The sequence below is a fragment of the Podarcis muralis genome, chromosome 4 (genome assembly GCF_964188315.1).
Source record: "Podarcis muralis chromosome 4, rPodMur119.hap1.1, whole genome shotgun sequence".
NCBI classification, from domain to species: Eukaryota; Metazoa; Chordata; class Lepidosauria; order Squamata; family Lacertidae; genus Podarcis; species Podarcis muralis.
In genome coordinates, this window is record NC_135658.1 from 71,771,623 (window position 1) to 71,793,643 (window position 22,021).

Below are 22,021 nucleotides of genomic sequence, written 5' to 3' on the forward strand. Positions count from 1 at the left end.
GCAACAACCATGTGAGGTAGGTCAGGTTGGCTGGGAGGTGTTGGTTGGCCTATGTACAACATAATCATAGGCGATGAGTTGCGATTTTCAAGACAGTAGTGTATGTCAGATACCAGAGTCTGCAAATGCAGAAAACAGGCAGCTCTATCTGTAACAAGTATCAGTGTGCTGAAGGCATTTTATACTCTGTTATTCAGCAATGTTTATTGCATGTTGATCTACAGCTGAACACGAAACGTCATTTAAATCTCTCCGAGATAAAACATATAGGCCTACAATATTTATAAATGTTTTTACTTGCAACTGTTTCCCATATAAGTGTCTCTACTTATTTTTGTGCAGGTGTCTAAGAAAGGCTGGGTGAAAATATTTCCAAGCCCTCCTAAAGAAATAAAATAAAAGTCCAGTGTTTTCAGGCTACTTCTAATGTTGCATCCTGACTGGTACATTTCATGTCACTTCACATTTGTCCTTACTGTCCAGGAATTTTGGCTTTGAGATTCTCCCCTGAATATACAGTTGCTATTCCTGGAATACTAAGCTCAGTATAAGGATTGTTCTTAGTAATGCTTAGTAATGCTGATCTTGGCTAATTGCACTTATACATCTGTGAACACGAGGCCACTGAAACCAGTTTCCTGAGAAGGGGAGGGTAGGTTTGATATGGCACTGTAAATATGCATGTTTCTGGCATTATGGTCAGATATCCCTTCTGCTGACACACTGTATTTTGCCATCTATAGGACGCCCACGTGCATAAGACATCCTCCCCCCATTTTAGGGGACTCAATTTTAGGAAAATTAGGGGAGATGGCCCAAAGTTGTTGAGCCTCTCCCCCCATGCAGCTGTGGGCAGGAAACACTTCCTAGATCATTTCTCACACGCAGTGGCATCGGGGGCATTTGCGCTCCCACCAGCCATTGTGCTCCGATGCCGCCAAGCACAGCAAACAATCCAGGGAGTGCCCGCCATGTGCAGGAGCATCAGGGGAAGTTGCGCTCAGGGAGCACAACCTCCCCCAATGCTACCGCATGCGGGAAGCGACCCAGGGAGCTCCCACAATGCACAGCAGCATTGGGGGAAGTTGCACTCCCACCAACAAGCTGGCTGACACACGCAGCTTCTCCCCCCCCCCCCATGTAGCTGCTGGCAGGAAACACCCCCCAGATCACTCCCCACTCTCTGCGGCATCGGGTGAAGCCACGCTCCCACCAATGAGCTGGCTGGCGGTGCACCGCTTCTCCCACCCTCCATGCCACTATCCATGTAATGAACAACCCCAGTTTTTTGATGTGAGTTTTGAGTCAAAAAACCTCGTCCAATACATGGAAAAATACGGTAAATTAACAAAATGTCCTGGTGCAAAGTGAGCTATTGCATTTTTTTCTTAAATGATCCACTAAAAAAAAACCTTTTTTAAAAAAGTCTGCCCAGACTCCTAAAACAAAAAGTGGAACACAAAGTAAAATACCAAAAATACGTTTCTCATGTTATATTGTTAGTAGATTGTGTGGAAGCACTGCTGGTCTACAAATAACTTAAAGGTCAAGTTGCAGGCTCTCAAACCCAGTATGAATACTTTTGTTTTTCACTTAATTGATTTGGACATTGTTTTTCTTTTCCCTCTTTCAGTGGAGTTTTTATACTGTGATTTGGCTTCCATGAAGTCCATACATCAATTTGTTCAAGCATTTAAAGCAAAGAATTACCCACTTCATGTCCTGATCAATAATGGTAAGTTTTCTTAAAAGTTGCTTTTTGGATGAGTGCTCACCTATTGGGATCCATACCATTGTTGTATATTTTACTCCCTTCACTTAGCAAAAGAACTGTGTCAGTAGGCACAAAGCTAAAGGAATCGTTTATGCAAGAACCTGATGTGCAACAGCAGTGGAAAAGGGCTAACTTGATATCAGGAATTGTTAGGAAGCATTCAGTATGAAATTGTCTTTATATTCTCTGGCAGTCTTCCTAACTTCATATGTTTTGGAGTACAGCTCTCACCAGCCTCAGCCAGCATGACCAATGCTCAGGGATTATGGGAGTTGTAGTCCAAAACATCAGTCAAAGCACACCATAAACCAAGAGGGTACAGTAAAGAACCACCATAACAATCAAGGGATGGAGCAACCATTCAGCGTTCCTTGCCTACTGAGCATGCCCAGTCCTAACTGGGCTAGAACGTAGGGTTTGAGAAAAGGGATTCCCCTTAAGACTTCTAGTACTACTGTAGACCTAGGGGTTCACCCAGATCTGCTGATAATTTCTTTTGGGGAATGAATGCTGCCATTTTGGAGATATATATATATATATATATATATATATATAGAGAGAGAGAGAGAGAGAGAGAGAGAGAGAGAGAGAGAGAGAGAGAGAGAGATAAGTAAAGGTAAAGGGACCCCTGACCATTAGGCCCAGTCATGACTGACTCTGGGGTTGCAGCGCTCATCTCACTTTATTGGCTGAGGGAGCCGGCGTGCAGCTTCCGGGTCATGTGGCCAGCATGACTAAGCCGCTTCTGGCGAACCAGAGCAGTGCATGGAGACGTCGTTTACCTTCCCGCCAGAGCGGTACCTATTTATCTACTTGCACTTTAGACGTGCTTTCGAGCTGCTAGGTTGGCAGGAGCAGGGACCAAGCAACGGGAGCTCACCCCATCACGGGGATTCGAACCGCCAACCTTCTGATCAGCAAGTCCTAGGCTCTGTGGATTAATCCACAGTTCCAACCGCATCCCTTCTATAGATAGATATATGGATATATATATATATATATATATATATATATAGTATTGTATTGGTATCTAGGAAGTTTTCACCTTCTAGACTGCTCCTTGGGGCAGAACAGTATCTGCTCCAGATTATACCCCAGGTGACAGGTGGCAGTAGAGGGAATGTTAATGGGAATAGCAAGGGACAAAAAATGCCCCCCAGGACAAAGAAATGGGCTTCCTAAGTTGATAGAAGCCGGGGTGAAAAAGTTATAAGTAATTCATATAAGCAGTAGGGGAACAGGAGAGCTTGAAGGAATGAGCTTCAGCTGGGCACAGGGATTATTTTCTTCTTTTCGTTTGCCTGCCAAACAATAGATCCAATTCTGTCTGAGGAGGGAAGGAGGAGGATAAGTGACTGTCTGTCAAGTTTAAACCATGAAGCTCCCTTGGGAGAATTTAACAAAAGAAAAGAGAGGGTGAAGAATTGAAATAAGTTTTGATTCAGTCTGACTTTTATGTAGTTGGGTGTCTTGCTTGTTTTCTGGAAAAGAGAATCGGGTTCAATAGAATAAAAAGGGAAAAGGAGGAAAGCCAAACATTTCAAAAGCTTGCCAGTGTTTCCACACCTCAAATAGTGTCAGTAATGAAATTCATGTCTTATTGCCACCACTGAACATAAGTAAGTTGCCTTGTTGGTAGGAGATGGGATTCTGTGCTACGTGAAAGTTATTCACTGGGCTTCTTCTAACAAACTTGCTCAGTTGTGGCGGGATCTTTAACCAGAACCTAATCCTTAAGAAATCATGTAGCATTTCCTGTCTTTGGCACCAGTTTAAGATGCATTCTATTTTCATTTTGTACCACTGGTAGAGTAAGTCTAGGCCAGTCCTTTCTCTTCTATTAAATACGATTTTTTTAAAAAAGACTTAACTAGTATCATGTAACACTAAGCACTCCAGTTCTTATCTCTCTGGTTGACGAACTCCTTGTGAGTCGAACGTCTTGGCTCCGGAATGCTGCAAACCCGAAAGTGAGTGTTCCAGTTTGCGAATGTTCTTTTGGAACCCAAACGTCCGGTGAAGCTTCCGCGGCTTCTGATTGGCCGCAGGAGCTTCCTGCAGCCAATCAGAAGCCACACCTTGGTTTCCAAATGTTTTGGAAGTCGAACAGACTTCCAGAACGGATTCTGTTTGGTTTCCAAGGTACTACTGTATAAGAATAGCCTGCTGGATCAGGCCAATCGCCCATCTAGTCCAGCATCCTGTTCTCACAGATGATCAGTTGTCACATTACAGACCACCTTTTTTAGGAGAAATATTCCCTTTTGTTTTATTTCAATAACTAAAATATGGTCATTAATTATTATTTTTTTGGGTGGTGGTGGTTGATATGCTGTTAGTTAATTTGATAGAATGTTGATGAAAACCAGAATAATTTTAATCCCCAGAAGGACTAATTTGGGCAAAAACATACGGGCAAAAATAAATTGCATACAGATTAATCCAATAATGGCTGAACTGGCAGCTGCAATTATCATGGCATGGGGGTAGGGATCATGATTCATTAGTTTGACTTCAGTGGGAAAAGCCTGCTCATGTGAATAAGCTCCTAGGCAATGATGTTCTCAACTTCTGCAGAATTTCTTGTAAATGCCACACAAGACATGAATATTTGCAAGCATGATGGGTTGATTTAAGGGCAGGGATGTAGGTTCCTATATCTCCATGTCTGTTCCATTTAGCTTAACTGAGGACCTGAAGATTTGTTGAGCACACTTTAAATTAATGTTCTCACAACAAAATATGTCAGGCAAAATGTGCAGTTTCACAGAAAGGTCAAGTCTTCCCTTTTTAGGCTTTCATTTTGCTTCACAGACACTATTCTTCACAATGCACAATGTTCATGTGCACTGGCTACATTTTCAAAGCAAATGCGTAAAAAAAAGGGCATAATAAATTGTTAATTTAGGTTAAAAAACCACAACTTGGTTTTTTATTTCACCATGAATGGCAGGAGAAAATGCATTTTATTTCTCCTTGATTTATTAAGTAAATTAGCACAAGTACTGCTCCTAAGCTCAGTTGCCATTACCGCCATTAAGGTACCAAAGGAGAGAACATGGTGATTTAATAGTGCCAAAAGAAAAAGAGACTGCGTGAGAAATGTATGCATACTGTGAGCCCTTTTATTTATTTTTTGAAACTACAGACTTCCTTTCTTACTTATTTAATGCAAGGTATTATACAAAACAAATATTAAAACCTAGCTGAATGGAAAATAGCAATATATAAGCTTTTTTCTTTTCTTTTTTTAAGGATGGCTGAATAGGCAAGCAAAGTAGTCTGTTGCCAAAGGTCTTGCTGTTAAAAGCATGGAAAAGGACAACATTCCTCCTCCGTTGCCCCGGTTAGGAAATCCTTGTGCGGGGCTAAAAATCAAATCAAATCAATACTGCTCTGCTGAGAGATGTTAAGTGCATTCCCCCAAGATTCTCGGCATTTTACTCGGCCAGACTTTTCAAGGACATAACTCTGCTTCTGTTTTTCACTTTGCAATTTTCTGGTGTATGTACATATAAATTCCATATTTGTATCTGTGGAGGGTTGCATGACTTCGTATGCTGGGCTACCTTTCCAACCTTTCCAGGTTGAGTTGAATGGTCTGAAGGGTTTTGTAAATGCATTAGACTGATTGTACTTGCAATCCTCTCTGCGGTCATGAACCCTGCACCATCTCCATAGATGCAAATTAAGAACATCTGAAGAGGACTATTAGCCCATGGTATGTGAGGGAACCGTGCTAGATGGCAGGCCATGACTCTTGCACAACATTTGCATTAAAATTGTGAGAGCTCTTTGGCTGTCAACATTTTTCTCTCTCCACCAGATCTGGCCAGATGCTCAGCATTTTAAGATGTTGGGCGTCATACTGTTGCTGTCGGGTTGCTAATAAAATGCAGTAACAGCTGTTTTGTGTGTTACAAGTAGGGATGGGGGAGGATTTCAGTTTGGAGCAAACTTTTCTGGTTAGTATCTGACATACCATGCTCAGATCTGAACATAGTCATGTGGGTTAGATTGCACACCTATGAACATTTCCAAGTATGGACTCTCCAAGTTTACAGTTTTAGGGGTGTCCCCCCCCCCCCGGCATTTTGAGAGCTTCAATTTATTTCTCACCTAATGAAGAACATATCTAGGTGACTTACATGCCCAATTTATAGTGCAATCTTAAATGGAACTAGGAGGGGTGAGTGCAAAATGGTGGGTTGTCCACCATCTCTAAAGCTTTACTGACTTATATGCCTGCACAGGCAGGAGGTTCTATAAGGGCACCCTACCCCTTCTCCCCCTGTGTATGGATTTTTTCCCTAGTTCTTTAGTTCTCTCATCCCACCCCCCTTGATTCCAATTGGAGATCATTAGTTGTGCCATCTCCAGTCTGAGGGTGTGTCATGGGGGTGTGACGCCCAGCGTGGTGGGAGGAATTGCGGCGTGTGTTGCGGGGGCGTGCGATGTTACCCCCCTCCCCGATGGTGCCTGCGGTAGTGCGCTTCCCCCGCCCCCCTGTTCCTCCGCCAGTGGATCCTGGAGCCCCTTGAATGAATGAAAGGGCCTTGGATCCAGTATATTTGAAGTCTGCTCTCTCCTGTCCCTAGAACACTCTGTTTTGGGGCTTAATATGGCCCACTGCTGACAAAAGAACCACTAACTGTAGCCCTACACTCACAAATGTTATTCATGAAAATAGAGGAAGCTTCCATTACAAATGCATAGTTCGTAGGAGGCAGGAAGTCTCCTCTTCTCTTTCCTAATCCCCTCAAACTAGAGGATTTGGGGGTTAGGTTTGCTGTTGTTTTGTGTTAGGTAAAGGTAAAGGTACCCCTGCCCGTACGGGCCAGTCTTGACAGACTCTAGGGTTGTGCGCTCATCTCACTCTATAGGCCGGGAGCCAGCACTGTCCGCAGACACTTCCGGGTCACGTGGCCAGCGTGACAAAGCTACTCTGGCGAGCCAGAGCCGCACACGGAAACACCGTTTACCTTCCCTATTTATCTACTTGCACCCGAGGGTGCTTTCGAACTGCTAGGTTGGCAGGCGCTGGGACCGAACGACGGGAGCGCACCCCGCCACGGGGATTCGAACTGCCGACCTGACGATCGGCAAGTCCTAGGCGCTGAGGTTTTACCCACAGTGCCACCCGCGTCCCTTGTTGTTTTGTGTTAATTTCTATTATTAAACTTAAAAATTCAGAAGAGATATTGTCTTTGGGCCCTTCCTTTGCCATCTAGTTGTCTAGTTGTACTGCAAACTTCTGTCTGAGAAATATATTTACCTGTACTTGTTGTCATGATGATATATGATTGCTTTGAATGAGAAATTGCTGCTCATAATCCATCTCTCTTCCTCTTCCACCCACCCACAAATATCTACAATTAGGCCTATCAGCTAATTTATGTTAATGGCAATTGTTGTAAAACATTTTTTTTAAACCCACAGATCTTGGAACTGAATTTTTCCTCTCCAGAAATTAAGCTTTGTTTGCTTTGTCCCAAAATCAGGCTTTATTGTTCGAGTGACTGGATACATAAATTCGTTTAATTAAAGTCATGGACACATACACAATGTAAACACTAGAAAGCTTGTTGGCATCAGCTTGTATTGGATTGAATATTTTTATCCAAGATTTAGCTACTAATTAAGGAAGTTACTATTTTCAGTGCAAATATGAACTTCATAGCAGGATGTCATTAGACTTTTTGGTCACTATATTCTTAGTTGTATTATTCAGTAACTTTCACCCTCTTCTATAAATCATGGGCTGACGTTTGACAGGATCTATTCCATGTTTTATGGTTCACCAGGGTGGATAATATTTATACTATTATTTGTTTGTTGTTTTATCTGAAGTATTTTAAGGCTGCCTTTCAGAGCAACTAACTCTCTCAAGGTGGCTTACATAAAAGCTTACAATTAGGGAACAATTTTAGTTTACATACTTCCATGTATCAAAATGCATAGAGCGATCCTGCAGCCAGTCTGATCTTTTCTTGTTGTATTTCCAAGCAAAACCTCAACAGTATCACATACATCACTTTTTATTTAACAAAGAAAGTAGGTGGTTTTACACACTTCCATTGTTTCTCTTCATTCGCCTCCCCCCTTGGTATAGATTGTTTCCAACTGAAGCTTTCCAATGTTCCATGCATTTAAATGCTCTCTCTCTCTCCAGTGTGGATTCCCTCATATATCATAAGGTTTCCCTTTCTGTGTTTACTTTCCTGGGAGCAATCCCCATTAAAAACAGTGGGATATAACAGAATAAACATGCATAGGAATGGGTTCTTAATCTGTGGATTTGCTAAACTCTTAACCCAGGGCAAATCTGGGGGTGGTAATACATGAACACACAGAATCCCCCTCCTTTGAAAATGTAATTTGCATTGGAAGAAAGAAAGAAAAACCGTTGACCCTATTGCAAAAACACACATAACATTGTTGTTTAGTCGTGTCCGACTCTTCGTGACCCCATGGACCAGAGCACGCCAGGCACTCCTGTCTTCCACTGCCTCCCGCAGTTTGGTCAGACTCATGTTTGTAGCTTCAAGGACACTGTCCAACCATCTCGTCCTCTGTCGTCCCCTTCTTGTGCCCTCCATCTTTCCCAACATCAGGGTCTTTTCCAGGGAGTCTTCTCTTCTCATGAGGTGGCCAAAGTATTGGAGTCTCAGCTTCAGGATCTGTCCTTCCAGTGAGCACTCAGGGCTGATTTCCTTAAGAATGGATAGGTTTGATCTTCTTGCAGTCCATGGGACTCTCAAGAGTCTCCTCCAGCACCATAATTCAAAAGCATCAATTCTTCAGCGATCAGCCTTCTTTATGGTCCAGCTCTCACTTCCATACATCACTACTGGGAAAACCATACACTTAACATTAGTTTGGCCTTAAGTGTGGGGATGAGGCATCTGTGAATAAGGCAAAGTAGGGACAATTTATCAGAGATAAGGGGCAGATTTTTTCCAGTTTGTTTAAGATTTTGAATCCTAGAATGTTGCTTTCCAAACATTTTTCCCCTCAGTAGCTGGAACATTCTGCTCTCTGATGTTCGAGCTCTATTATTTTTCTTGCCATCCTTTCCTGCTTCTGTAAGACAGCACACATCACCCGTGTATCTGAGTTAAACCATAGGGTGGTTTGAGTGTGAGTTTAATGGCCTTATTCATACAAAACCCAAAGCCAAACCATGGCTAAGTGTGACCACAACAGTGTGCAGGAAAAAACCATGGTAACTATAGCTTGTGAGACAAATCACAAGCATCTGGTTTACATGTAACACTAAGACAAACCATGGTTTAGCTTGCGGTAGTGTGGCAGAAGCAGAAGCAGAAAATCACCAAAATGACTGTAATTTTCCTGTAAGGGTTTGGCTTCACATTACATTTCACTGGGTCTCGGTGAAATCTTGGTTTATTGCAGTTAATGTTTTCCTGTCTTTGACCTGGCTGAGCCATTCCTGCCTCCTTCCCAAAAGACATCTTCATTCAGAGCTAATTCAAGTACATAATTCAGACTGGATCTTGCTGAATGTCAGAGTTAATGTGCAATTATATGGATTGCCTCAGAATCTTGATATCTACTTGCATGTACACTAATAGGAGATCAGAAATTGCTAAACAAAATATGCATTGGCACACACTGTACAGATTATTCATAAATGCGCTTGCTGCTGCTTTACTTTTTCTATTGATGTCTGTTTAATCAAAGGCTTTTGAAACCAAGCTCGCTAAACTAAATTAGTAAATTGCATATAAATGACAGTCCTATCAAAACAGAGAGGGCTGGGTTTTTTTAATAATAAAAAAGTGTCACTAACATTCTGTCTGCTGCCAATCCTTGTTCCTGAACTTGCTGCTGTGTGCTATCAGACACTAGGGAACATTAGGAATCCAAAGGCAATTAGCAGTGAAATCTATTCAAAAAGTAGTTGATTTGTAAGAGCTCTCCTATGAAAAGTTTAGCAAAAGAATTTTTAGAGTGGGCAAAAGATGAAAGTGCACCATGTTCTTGGCAACAAATAGTTTCACAGTTATTGGCGGTAGAAAAATAGAACAGCTTTTGTTGCTCAAGTTCACCCCTTTAGGACCCATGAGTAAAGCTGAGGACATGTTTGGATGCTAGAAAATCAATAGTCTACAACTTTTAGTGCCTGGTGAATGTTGTGTAGTTAATAATTTAAAAAGGGGAAGTTGTTCTTCCAAGGCTTTTCCTTTTATCTGAACGCAGGTCTCTGTGTATGTATGTTTGCTTTATTTCCTTCATTTCCTTCTAGTGCTCAGCAGGATTAAAATAGCACAAACATACATTTCAGGAAATATTTTTTGGGGGAAGCAGTTGTATCTCTTTGGAGACTAAAGACTGTTGGAGATGGCAAGAAAAATATACAAGTAGTGATTTATTTGGGTGGGGTGTGTGTGTCGGAGAACATGATTAATGTGTCTACAGCATAAAATCAGAGAGAAACAATAGCCAAAGTTATTGTGCCAAGAGGACTGAATGAACTAAGTGTGCAAAATCTGTACAGTAGAGGCAAAGCAGGCTTTCCCTCCTCTAGGAATCTTTGAGCTGAGCTAGCTCAGGGCCAGTTCCCAAGGCAGAAATGAGGTGGGACAAGGTCTTTATCCATTGTTCAATGCAAAACAATTCAGTAGTGAGAAAGCAATCAAGCAACTACTTTGGTACTCACTCAGTACACCTGCTTTTCCTGGGCTTTGTTTTTGGTCATGTGAATGTCCCGCTCGGGACTTCGTGGAAAGCATGGCCTCCATGGGGCTGTCCCTGAATAACTTTGGCCCAACCCATAGCCGCGGACATGCCTTGGACCTGGTGTTTACCTCCATGGATGTTGGTGTTCTGACACTAAATAAAAGCGAAACAAAAGAAGTGCCATGGTCAGACCACTTCCTGGTGCAACTTGACTTCTCCGCGACCCTTCCCCTCTGCAGGGAGGTGGGACCGATTCGGATGGTCCGCCCCCACCACTTAATGGATCCAAATGGCTTCCAGAGAGTGGTAGGGGATGCTTTATCCCATGTTGATGGCCTTTCAGCTGATTCCCTGGTGGCCCGCTGGAATGTGGAGTTAACCAGGGCTATTGACTGTTTGGCTCCGAAGCGCCCTCTCCGATTGCATGGAGCCCGGACAGCCCCGTGGTTTTCCACGGATCTGAGGGCAATGAAACAATCGTTGAGACGGCTAGAGCGCCGGTGGCGGATGACCCATTCTGAAGCTGACCGGACACAGGTTAGAGCTCAGTATCGAGCCTACCAAGTGGCGGTAGCGACGGCGAAGAAGGCCTTCTTCGCCGCCTCTATTGCATCTGCAGAAAACAGCAGCAGGAGACTTTTCCAGGTGGTCCGCAATTTAGCGGAACCACCTGCTACATCGGGGCCCAGTACGGGCCACATGATCTCCTGCAATGATTTTGCAAAGTTTTTTGCAGATAAAGTCGCTCAGATTCGGGAAGAGGTAGACGCCACCGTGGGAGCAGGGCCAGGGCGGGAGAGTGCTAGAGTCCTGTCTAGTCAAATTGCGTGGGATCAATTCCAATCTGTTACCTCCGAGGATGTGGACAGGCTGCTTGGACGAGTGAAACCAACCACCTGTCTCCTGGATCCTTGCCCATCCTGGCTTATAAAAGCTAGCCGGGAAGGGCTGGGCGATGGGCTTCATGGGGTGGTGAATGCTTCCCTCCGTGAGGGAACCTTCCCAGACCCGTTGAAAGAGGCGGTTATTAAACCGCTTCTTAAAAAACCATCTTTAGATGTGGCCACGATGGCCAACTATCGCCCAGTCTCAAATCTTCCATTCTTGGGCAAGGTGATTGAGCGAGTGGTTGCTGAACAACTCCAGGCACGCCTGGAAGAAGCGGACCATTTGGATCCCTTCCAATCGGGATTCAGGCCTCATCACGGGACTGAAACTGCCTTGGTCGCACTGGTTGATGATCTCCGGCGGGCTAGGGACAAAGGTGAGAGCTGTTTCCTAGTTCTGCTGGATCTCTCAGCGGCATTTGATACCATCGACCATAACATCCTTCTGGACCGTCTTGAGGGGCTGGGAGCTGGGGGTACTGTCATACAGTGGTTCCGCTCCTTCCTCCTGGGCCGTGTTCAGAAAGTGGTGGGGGGGGATGAGTGTTCAGACCCCTGGGCTCTCACTTGTGGGGTGCCTCAGGGTTCTGTCCTCTCCCCTATGCTTTTCAACATCTACATGCAGCCGCTGGGAGAGATCATCAGGGGGTTTGGGCTGGGTGTTCATCAGTATGCAGATGATACCCAGCTCTACCTTTCTTTCAAATCAGAACCAGTGAAGGCGGTGACGGTCCTGTGTGAGTGTCTGGAGGCGGTTGGAGGATGGATGGCGGCAAACAGATTGAGATTGAATCCTGACAAGACAGAAGTACTGTTTCTGGGGGACAGGAGGCGGGCAGGTGTGGAGGATTCCCTGGTCCTGAATGGGGTAACCGTGCTCCTGAAGGACCAGGTGCGCAGCCTGGGAGTCATTTTGGACTCACAGCTGTCCATGGAGGCACAGGTTAAATCCGTGTCCAGGGCAGCTGTGTACCAGCTCCATCTGGTACGTAGGCTGAGACCCTATCTGCCCGCGGACTGCCTCGCCAGAGTGGTGCATGCTCTGGTTATCTCCCGCTTGGACTACTGCAATGCGCTCTACGTGAGGCTACCTTTGAAGGTGACCCGGAAACTACAACTAATCCAGAATGCAGCAGCCAGACTGGTGACTGGGAACGGCCGCCGAGACCATCTAACACCGGTCTTGAAAGACCTACATTGGCTCCCAGTACGTTTCCGAGCACAATTCAAAGTGTTGGTGCTGACCTTTAAAGCCCTAAATGGCCTCGGTCCAGTATACCTGAAGGAGCGTCTCCACCTCCATCGTTCTACCCGGACACTGAGGTCCAGCACCGAGGGCCTTCTGGCGGTTCCCTCACTGCGAGAAGCCAAGTTACAGGGAACCAGGCAGAGGGCCTTCTCGGTAGTGGCGCCCTCCCTGTGGAACGCCCTCCCACCAGATGTCAAAGAGAACAACAACTACCAGACTTTTAGAAGACATCTGAAGGCAGCCCTGTTTAGGGAAGCTTTTAATGTTTGATGTATCACAGTATTTTAATATTCTTTTGGAAGCCGCCCAGAGTGGCTGGGGAAACCCAGCCAGATGGGCGGGGTATAAATAATAAATTATTATTATTATTATTATTATTATTATTATGAATGAACTGTCCATGAAGGTGGTGAGTCCAATTTAAAGAAAGCAGGGCATAAGTATTACTTGCATGATGGCACTTCCTCATTTCATCTTCTTCTGGAAATGGAGTTGCTTGGAATTCCATTATTTTTTGTGAAGGAGCTCATTTTTTTGCAGCTACTAGGAAGTTTATAAGCTTATATATATGTATATAAACACACACACACACACACACACACACACACATTGATGAATTTAAAAAATAAATAAATTTATATACCACCCTTTGTGTAGTGGTGTTAAATATCTCATGTTTATGAATAAGTAGTTTGTTAAGGGTGTTGGGAATTGTAGTTTTGTAAGTGGTAAGCTACAGTTTCCATGTTTCTTTGGGGGGGAGGATTACCGGTATGTGCTTTCAAATGTACGATGTGTAGCAGCCTATATAGTGGTCCATTCACCACAAGCCGGCTCCTGTATACCACAAACTTCACCTGCACTCTTTCTTTTCTTTTTAAACTTCACAGCTGCAGTGATGCTGGTGCCTGAAAGGAAAACAGAGGATGGGTTTGAGGAACACTTTGGTATTAACTACATGGGACACTTCTTGTTGACTAACCTTCTCTTGGAAACACTGAAGCAATCAGGAACCCACAGCCACAATGCTCGAATTGTCACTCTCTCATCAGCTACCCATTATGTAGCAGAATTACGTCTTAACGATCTGCAAAGCAGGTATATTGAAATAAGATGAAAAACTTCACTGTACCTCAAGTTTACAAAAAATTGAAACCAGAATTCCAGAATTTAGCTCATTTGCCTTGTATATCCAGACTTATTTATTTCATATTTGTATCCCATTCCCTCCCTACAAGGAGTTTTGGGAGAATTCAGGATGGGACAACTTTGAAAATTCTCTTGCCTTTATGAGCATGAATTTTGGGTTCTGCACATCAAAGCATTTGCTCCCAGTACTAGCCTATTCTTCTAACACACACACCTTGGAATGCATTGTAATAACATATGAGGGCTGCAGTATTTAATTGGGTGAAATATTGTCCTGCTTAATCAGGAATCAGTTTTTTTAAAATAAAAAAATGATTCAAAATAATTATTTTTAAGAGAAACACTTATGAAGACTCCAGATGGCAACCACCATCTTAAGGGTCATTCTGTTTTGTGTGTGCGCAGGGGGTAATACCTCTACAAAGGTGTTGGCTGGGCTCTTCACCTTTCAGGGATGCTGGGTTGCACCTGTGCTGAATAAGGGGTCCAAAGTCCCTTCCAGCCCCATGATTCCATAAATTCATCCTCTAAAACACACACAAAATGACTTTTTCTTTAGGACAAGTTTCCTTATATGCAAATTAATTCAAGTTTAGTTGGTTTGATTTATTGATTACACAAATCAACCTTTCTCTAATTGTGTGACAACCTTCCAAGTTAACCTTCAGAAAGGGGGAGGTGTGGGAGGGTTTGCTAGGCAGAAGTCCTCATCCACAGCTGGCAATGATGCCCTTGTGTCATTCTGAGGACCACCATTTCCTGCTGGGGAGCATGGGATTCGCAATGTCCTCCACCTCCAAATTCATTAAGCCATGCAAAAGAAGAAACTACAATTTCCTGCTCCTCAATATTTCCCAGGTTCTCTGTTGCCCAAGATGCTACCCTTGCACAGTTTTCAGATGACAGCAAAGGCAAGTAGGAAGGAAAACATTGTAGAAGGGCCACAGCTCAGTGGCTAGCATCTGCTTTGAATGCAGAAGGTCTCAGGTTCAATTCCTGGCAACTCCAGGAATGTTCCCTGCCAGAAATCCTGGACATCTGCTACCAGTCAGTAGACAATTCTGAGCAAGAGGCTCCTGGCTGTTTGGATTCCCAACCTACACAGAGTCTAGCACTTCTCCACTGACTGTCAGTTTCGCTCATCAGTTTTGCTCTCCAATTGGCAATATCCCCCTTCAATACTCTTGCCAGTTGGCAGTCGTTCTGGCATGTGTTGGATATCATTTATTCTATTTAAATGTTGCCAGATTTCTGTTCATCCACCTGCCTGCTCCTTAACCCTTTTCATTGGGTTAATCTGTTCTTCCTTTGCTCTGTTTTAGGAGAATCATAGAGGGGGAATTTATAGGTCTCTAATCCCAGCCCCTGCTTATTATGCAGGAAATGCAGAGCTTAGAGCTGTGCCATATACCCTATTGCCAAGCCATTTTTCTACCCAGCCATTCCTTTTGCATTGCTAGAACTGTGTTGTCTTCTCTTCTTTGCTGGCTTGGTGTGACTTTGGAGACTGATACTAGTTGCTAAATTCAACATCCTCAAAACAACAACAAACCTCTGGTTACGTGAAAAATATTCAATAAACACACAAGACGTAACCGGCTTGGTCCACATAACTCTACTCTGTAAAAGTTGCTGCTTACAGCAGCTACTACTATGCTATAAGATCCTGTGATATCATATATGAGTTTGTACTACTGATGAAGCCCAGGACAGCAAAACAAGGCTAATATTCCGGAAATCCTTGTCTTAGATTCTGTGAAAGGATTCTGTGGCACTGTAACAACCTTTCGCGTGGATTGTTGGACTCTATGAACAGTCAGGTGGAATAGACACTTACACATACATGGACCTTACGCATAAACTGATTAGAGAATGAACTGATCCACAGGGTCTTCTACTTTTTTCATTGAACTTTATGAGCTACTTCTGTTAAAATCTACAATTTAATACAATGAATAGTATACTTTATTTATTCAAATGTACAGCCGGTTACATCTTGTGTGCTTATTGAAATTCAACATCCTGACAAACTTGGATGGATTAAAGGAGCTAATAAGTCATGTTAGGGTAATGTTTTTTTAGGGGTAAGAATGGAATGCATATGTTGCCATCTTCTCTTCCATGGCAGCCTGATGGAACAGCCTCTGTGTTTCTACTAATGTAACCCAAGGCAGATTATGAAAGTCACAGAGTATGAACCTAGGTATATTGTGGAATGCAGAGAGTGGCCTACAGGGTGGAATATCTGAATATATCTGAGTATGAAATAATTTCAGCTGAAAAATGCACAGTGTGTAGGGTTCAACCAGGCAGAGCGCCTTCTCGGTAGTGGCACCCTCCCTGTGGAACACCCTCCGTCCAGATGTCAAGGAGATAAAGAACTCTGCAACTTTTAGAAGACATCTGTATTGGGAAGTTTTTAACATTTGATGCCTTATTATGTTTTATATATTCTGTAAGCTGCCCAGAGTGACTGGGGAAGCCCAGCCAGATGGCCAGGGTATAAATAATAAAATCACCATCATCAGCTAAACTTTGGTTTTGTATAGCACATCCTTGCATTGTGAGAACTCATTCTGTTTCACAAGCCTTTTGCATGTGAGCTACACATTACCAAGGCCACATCCTCCTTTGCTGATCTGTATTTGCATACTTCATCAGAAGGTGCTTTTTAAGAAGTACAAATCCAAAGCTCACTTGGATATATGGAGCAGGGTTTTTTTGAATCCTGGCTTGCTTACACACAGTGTCAGTGAGAGAAGCATAGGCTTAATTTAGGGGTGCCATTTGGAGAGGGTGGAAGGGTAGTGAACTCCCTCTTCCCCTGGTATTTCAGGACTCGTGAGTATTCCTTTGGGTCACTTATAGCTTTGGTTACTTAGAAGTATTTATTTTTATACTACCGTTTAACCCTGAGATGGCTTCCAAGGAGGCTCATTTCTCTCCTCCCGGCTTAAAAATCTTGGGAACTGTAGTTTATCCCCACACACAGAGTTTCCAATACCTTCAACAAACTACAGTTTCCAGGATTCTCTGGGGGGTTCTTTAACTGTATGCTGGGTTTGCAAAACAAAGCACCAACTTTTAAAATAATCAAAGAGCAGCGTTACAGCTTTTACATTAAAAACCATTTCAGGACAGGTGGAACAAGAATTGTTCTCGTCTTTCCTATTCACCTGAAGGTCTTCAGGAATAGCAGGCTGCTGCCACAGGGAAAAAAACCACTCTGTCCTGCATTCCCATGAAGTGCAATTCTTTTGTTTTGGTGGTGGGACATCTGACATGGTCTCGGAAGATAACAAAAAGTAAACACAACAAATACCTTTAAGATTCATAACTTCTTAGCAATTTAATTTTGGATATATCTCAAGAACAGGTTTCTGTGACTCATCTTCCCCCATTCCCTTTGCAACACATACTACTGAAACCTGTAATGGTGCTCTGGTTTCCTTCTTAAGAGTTTTGGCTTAGCAAATTTCTTAAATGACATTTCAACAAAAGTCTCGTTTTAGCATGCAGCGTTTTGATAGCCTTTCTTCTGTGTTCTCCTCTGAAATTGCGTGGACACGAGAGAGCATAATGCAGGTATAATCATGCCAGCTAGAATTTCTCCTGAATGGGCAGCTGTCTTTTCCTGCCTGTTACAAAAGTACTGCAAGAGAGGAACTTTAATTTGCATTGCGGGCCTCCATATCTTTGAAATATCCCCCTCTTTTGTGGGGAAAACAGAAAGCAGCAGCATCTCCTTAAGATCCTCATTATAAAACCCTTGGAGAGCAGTTGGACCAAACAGGAGGCCCACATTTTGCTAGTAAAATATTGTATGAACAGTGATTTAAACAGCTCTTTCCTTATATGTTGACTGTAAAATAGAGCATTGCACCTGCATTTGCTTATAGTGCTCCTTAGTAACTTCAGTAAACACAATAAGGTATTTTAAGAGTAGCCATTACATTACTAAATATTAATCTAGCTCACTTGTTTTCCTGTCTTCCACTGCTCGTGATTACCATTGTTACAAGTGAAATTGCCTTTAGACAAATGGCTGTAATGATTCCAGCCCACATATGCAACAGAAGGCTGGGCAGTAATTTCATCCCGAACTTACCTTTTTGCCTGAATATTTATTGCGGTGCTGTCAGTATAACAGCATGATAGATTAGGAGGTTTTGCATTAAAATGATTCTTAAGTAAAGTAGACATGAATATGTTGAACGAGCCCCTGCAGGACCTTTTTAAAGCTTCTGAAGCTTGCTTTGTTTCTTGGATACCTCATTTCAGAAGTTTTAGATCTTTGGAAAATTCAAATAGTGAATACTATAAGCCTGTTTGTTCTATGGAATTCATTCCTGTCAATGTCCATTTAAACATTATGTGTGTTTACAGTTATGATAACCTCCATTTGTTTTCTAGTCAATAACTGTGAGTTGCATTTATTGACTGTTACTGGCGGTAATGTGGGTTTTCCATAGGATTTTGAAATGCAACAATATTCCCTTGAAGTTTAGGGTAATTTGCATTGGGTAATTTTCACTGGAGAATTTTCAGGTTTTGAGAGTTATCCAATTTAGTTTGCTTATTTTACTCATATTTAGTAAGCAAAGCTAAAATTCTTGAAACTGCTAGGCTTGCCCAGTAATATATTTGCAGATTAACTTATTTTTTCCATGTAAAAATTAAAACACTGGGGATTTTTCTGCCCTTTGTCATTTATTACTGATCTTGAGTATTGGACCCTAGTTCTCAGTCTGGTCCACTTTAAGTTACCATGTAAAATAAGCACAGATACCGCACACTGGCTAACATAAGCAATACATTTTGTATGTTATTTTCTAGGCAAGATTTGCCTAAAAACTCTTTTGATGGAAATACTGTTGTGGTCTGATCTTTCTGATTGTTTGATTTCCTTTATTTTTCTTGCTCTGGGATTTATTTCCATGAGGAGAGGGTTGCAAACCCATCAATTTGGGTGACGTGCTAATTCAAACCATGGCCTAGCTCACAACAGTGAAGCAGACAGAGGACCACAGGAGGAGCATCGTGGTCACAACATCCTTTCCAGAAGCCCACACACCTCCTTATTTGCACAAAGCCATGATTTGTGCCCCATATCTCTGACTGTGTTCTGTGGAACCCTGGGGTTCTGCAAAGCAGTGTGAGGGGTTCTGCAATTTTTAAAAAATGTAATGGTGGTGAAGCATGTGCAGTGTGTGATTTCCATTGAGTTGCATCCATTGAGATTAAATGCCCTTCCTCTTCTTCCCTTCCTTTCCAAGAGCTAAATTAGTAGTGGCCAATGTGGGCAGGGAAGTGTTGGGTACGTGGCTTCCCAACCCTGTGCTTTGTTGTTCGTTACTGAAAGGGGGGCTGTGAGGCAGCAGGGAACTTACTTTTGCCATTGCCTTCTCCCTCCTTCTCTTTGTAGCTGGCAGTAACACACTGCATTGGGAAGCCTGGTAAGCAACACCCTGCCCACACCATACCACTACTGGGTTAAATTGCTGTTGAATCACTTGTCATGGGAATTCTTTGTCCCCCTCTTAGCACCTTCCATTCAGCTGCAGCCTGCAAGCAAGGGTTCAAAATGCTACTCCTTTTAACACTGACAGACGCTAGGGGAGTATTGGCTTTGTCCTCATTAGATCTGGGAAGTATCTGGGCAGCCGTTTCTACATACCAAGAATTAAAGACATTCTGTGTTGGGAATGAAGGCTCTTTATGAGGCAAAAAAATAGTCCTTCTCAGAGCACCTGCGTCTTTTCGCTCTTCTCATTTCTGCCTTACTTCTAGTGTTAGCCAGGCTGTGTTAGCCAGGTTGTTTAATTAGGTCCACAGTCTCGCCAACAGTGAGTTGATTTATGACCAATTTAGGGGCAGTTTGATGGTGAGAGAAGACGAAGAAGACAGACAGGAACAACCCCCCTCCCCAAAAAAATTCAGAATGTTCCTTCCACACTGTCTCTTTAGTACCCTACTGTGCTGCTCCTACCTGTACAGTTTGTTTGTATTGCATACAGAGTTTAGGGGGTCAAGGAGTTGTATGAACAGAAACTTAAAAAGCTTTATAATTTTAAAAGGATAAAAGCCAATAAATAAATAAATCGAAGCATACAGATGTAGTCACCAGAAGGTTAAGATGGCGGCTGTGAGGCTGATTAGCTCTGAGGTAATTTACAAGGCTGGCTTCATAACGTTTTACAGTGTTGCTCACTGGGGGTTATAAGAGCACATAAACAACCTTGCTGTCAGCAGAAAACAGGAAAAGTGGCCAGCAGTCAGACCCCATGTTACAGTTAAGACAGAGTTTAAAAAGAATTTTTTAAAAGAATCTGTAGAGCTTTGATAAGCGTGTCTTACCTCAGCGCCATCTTGACCGAAAACCCTTCGTTACAACTCATGATTTGTCTCTAACACTGTCAGAGATAAGGACTCTTTCTGGTGAGAGCCAAAACCTAAAGGATGACAAGCAAAGCAAAGGCTTCTCCCATCAGTGGCTCTCAACAGCAGAGTTTTTCAAAGTCTCAAGAGTTGATGCTTCTAAAGGTTGCAGCTCTGGCTGGCTCCTCCAATGTTCAACTCCATCCCCCCTGTTTATATATATATTACTGCAAACATTCTGCTATATTTTTGTTTAAAGTGAAGGGTTCCAGTGCTAAAAAGAAGAAGCTAGAGAAGCACTGTCTCAGTATTGTATGCAAACAAAGTCAGTATGCTTGGAGAGCTTTCTGTTGAGGGCTTCATTGCATAGAAGGATGCCTCTGAATACCAGTTGCTAGAAATCCCAGGTAGGCTGAGTGCTGTGGTGCTGAAATCCGGCTTGCCTGCTCCCCATAGGAATGTAGCTGGCCACTTTGAAAACAGGATGCTGGACAGACGAGCCATTGGCATGTTCCAGCAGACTATTCTTAAGGAGAAAAGATTCATATTTGACTGTGTTCTTGCCCTATTTATCTGCTGCCGGTTAGAAATAAGTGTCTAGACAGCTTTAATAAACACTAGTTTGCTGGCTGCTCACCAACTGTTAGAGAAATCTTGGCAACATATATAGACGCTAATATCTCTAGACTTGTTGCCAGAGACATGTGCTGCCTGCCTGCCTTTCACCCTGTTGTCGTGCATAGTGTGTGTGTGTGTCAGCCTTACATATATACACACACTCATGTGCATGTAAAGATCAAGATTCAGAGCATCCACTGTGTTTTAAGGAAAGAACCAAAATAGCTAAAGGAGGATGATAAATGGAAAAGACGCCGCTTATGAGCATCCTTAGTATTTCAACCACAGTTTATAGATAGTTCTGCAGCAAAATGTGCGGAAAACTTACCTAAATCAATAGAAAGTTGGCATCTATAGTTGCACACAGGACTGAATCCAGTTGTTGTAAATCTGCAGTTTCTTGTGAGCACTGGACTCTTGATGTAATCATGAAGCTCTATCCTGCCTGGAAGATCAGCCTTATTCAGGCATCCTTGAAAATTGGAAATTCCACCTCAGAGAGGGCAGAGAGATTAGCATTCCAGCTCTAACCTGTCTACCATCCTCAATGCCTTCAAGCAAGAAACCTGTTTCTACCCATTTAGGCACTTCAGCTTACAGATGGTGATGGGAATTGGGAAGCTAGCATCATCATCTTTGTGTGTGGAATTTCCATTTTATAATAATGTCTTTGATAGGACTACCTTCTCTCAATTAATAGGCCAGATATTCAATCTAAAAGGATGATTTTTAAAAAAGGAATAGTGCATCAGTCTTGCACATAATGGCAAACTGGCCACTGAGCATATGCAAATGATTTCCACATTCCATGCAACTAAAAACCTGGTCACCAGCTAAAGGACTGAATATATCTATGGCTGCCTGGGTTTTTTTCCTTAGCCTAGACAACAGCGATGTTTTACAAACATAAGGCACAAATCATTAAGAAAGCTTTATGAGTTCTAGAGTGCTTCTGTTTCCCTCACCAAGTGCTGAAGCCAAGGTGTATTGCAGCATTTTACATGCGGCCTTTTGTTAGAAGTCACTTAGGGTATGCAGAATAATAGTGCTTTTGTTTGTTGAAACATTTAGCAATCTGCCTACGCCTGAGTACATTCTTAATATACTGCTGTGCCCCCTAGACAGATTAACACCTTGGAAATTGGAGGGAGGTAGATTGGGAAAGGAAGTGCCAGGGTTTTTGATGTGTAGAATATACAAGTGGTTTGTGGCAGCCAGGAAATCCTGGCTTCTGGCAACATTGAGGTTAATTATAGCTGTCTT

General features: G+C 42.9%; 1 protein-coding gene across 1 annotated transcript in view; it reads left to right on the top strand.

Moving 5' to 3' along the window:
* Positions 1-22,021, top strand: part of DHRSX (dehydrogenase/reductase X-linked) — a 96,802-nt gene that overhangs the window by 60,778 nt on the left and 14,003 nt on the right. The window contains exons 4-5 of the mRNA XM_028727772.2: positions 1,634-1,735; positions 13,504-13,711. Coding sequence (XP_028583605.2) covers positions 1,634-1,735; positions 13,504-13,711 — 310 coding nt within the window. The remainder of the gene's footprint in view (positions 1-1,633; positions 1,736-13,503; positions 13,712-22,021) is intronic.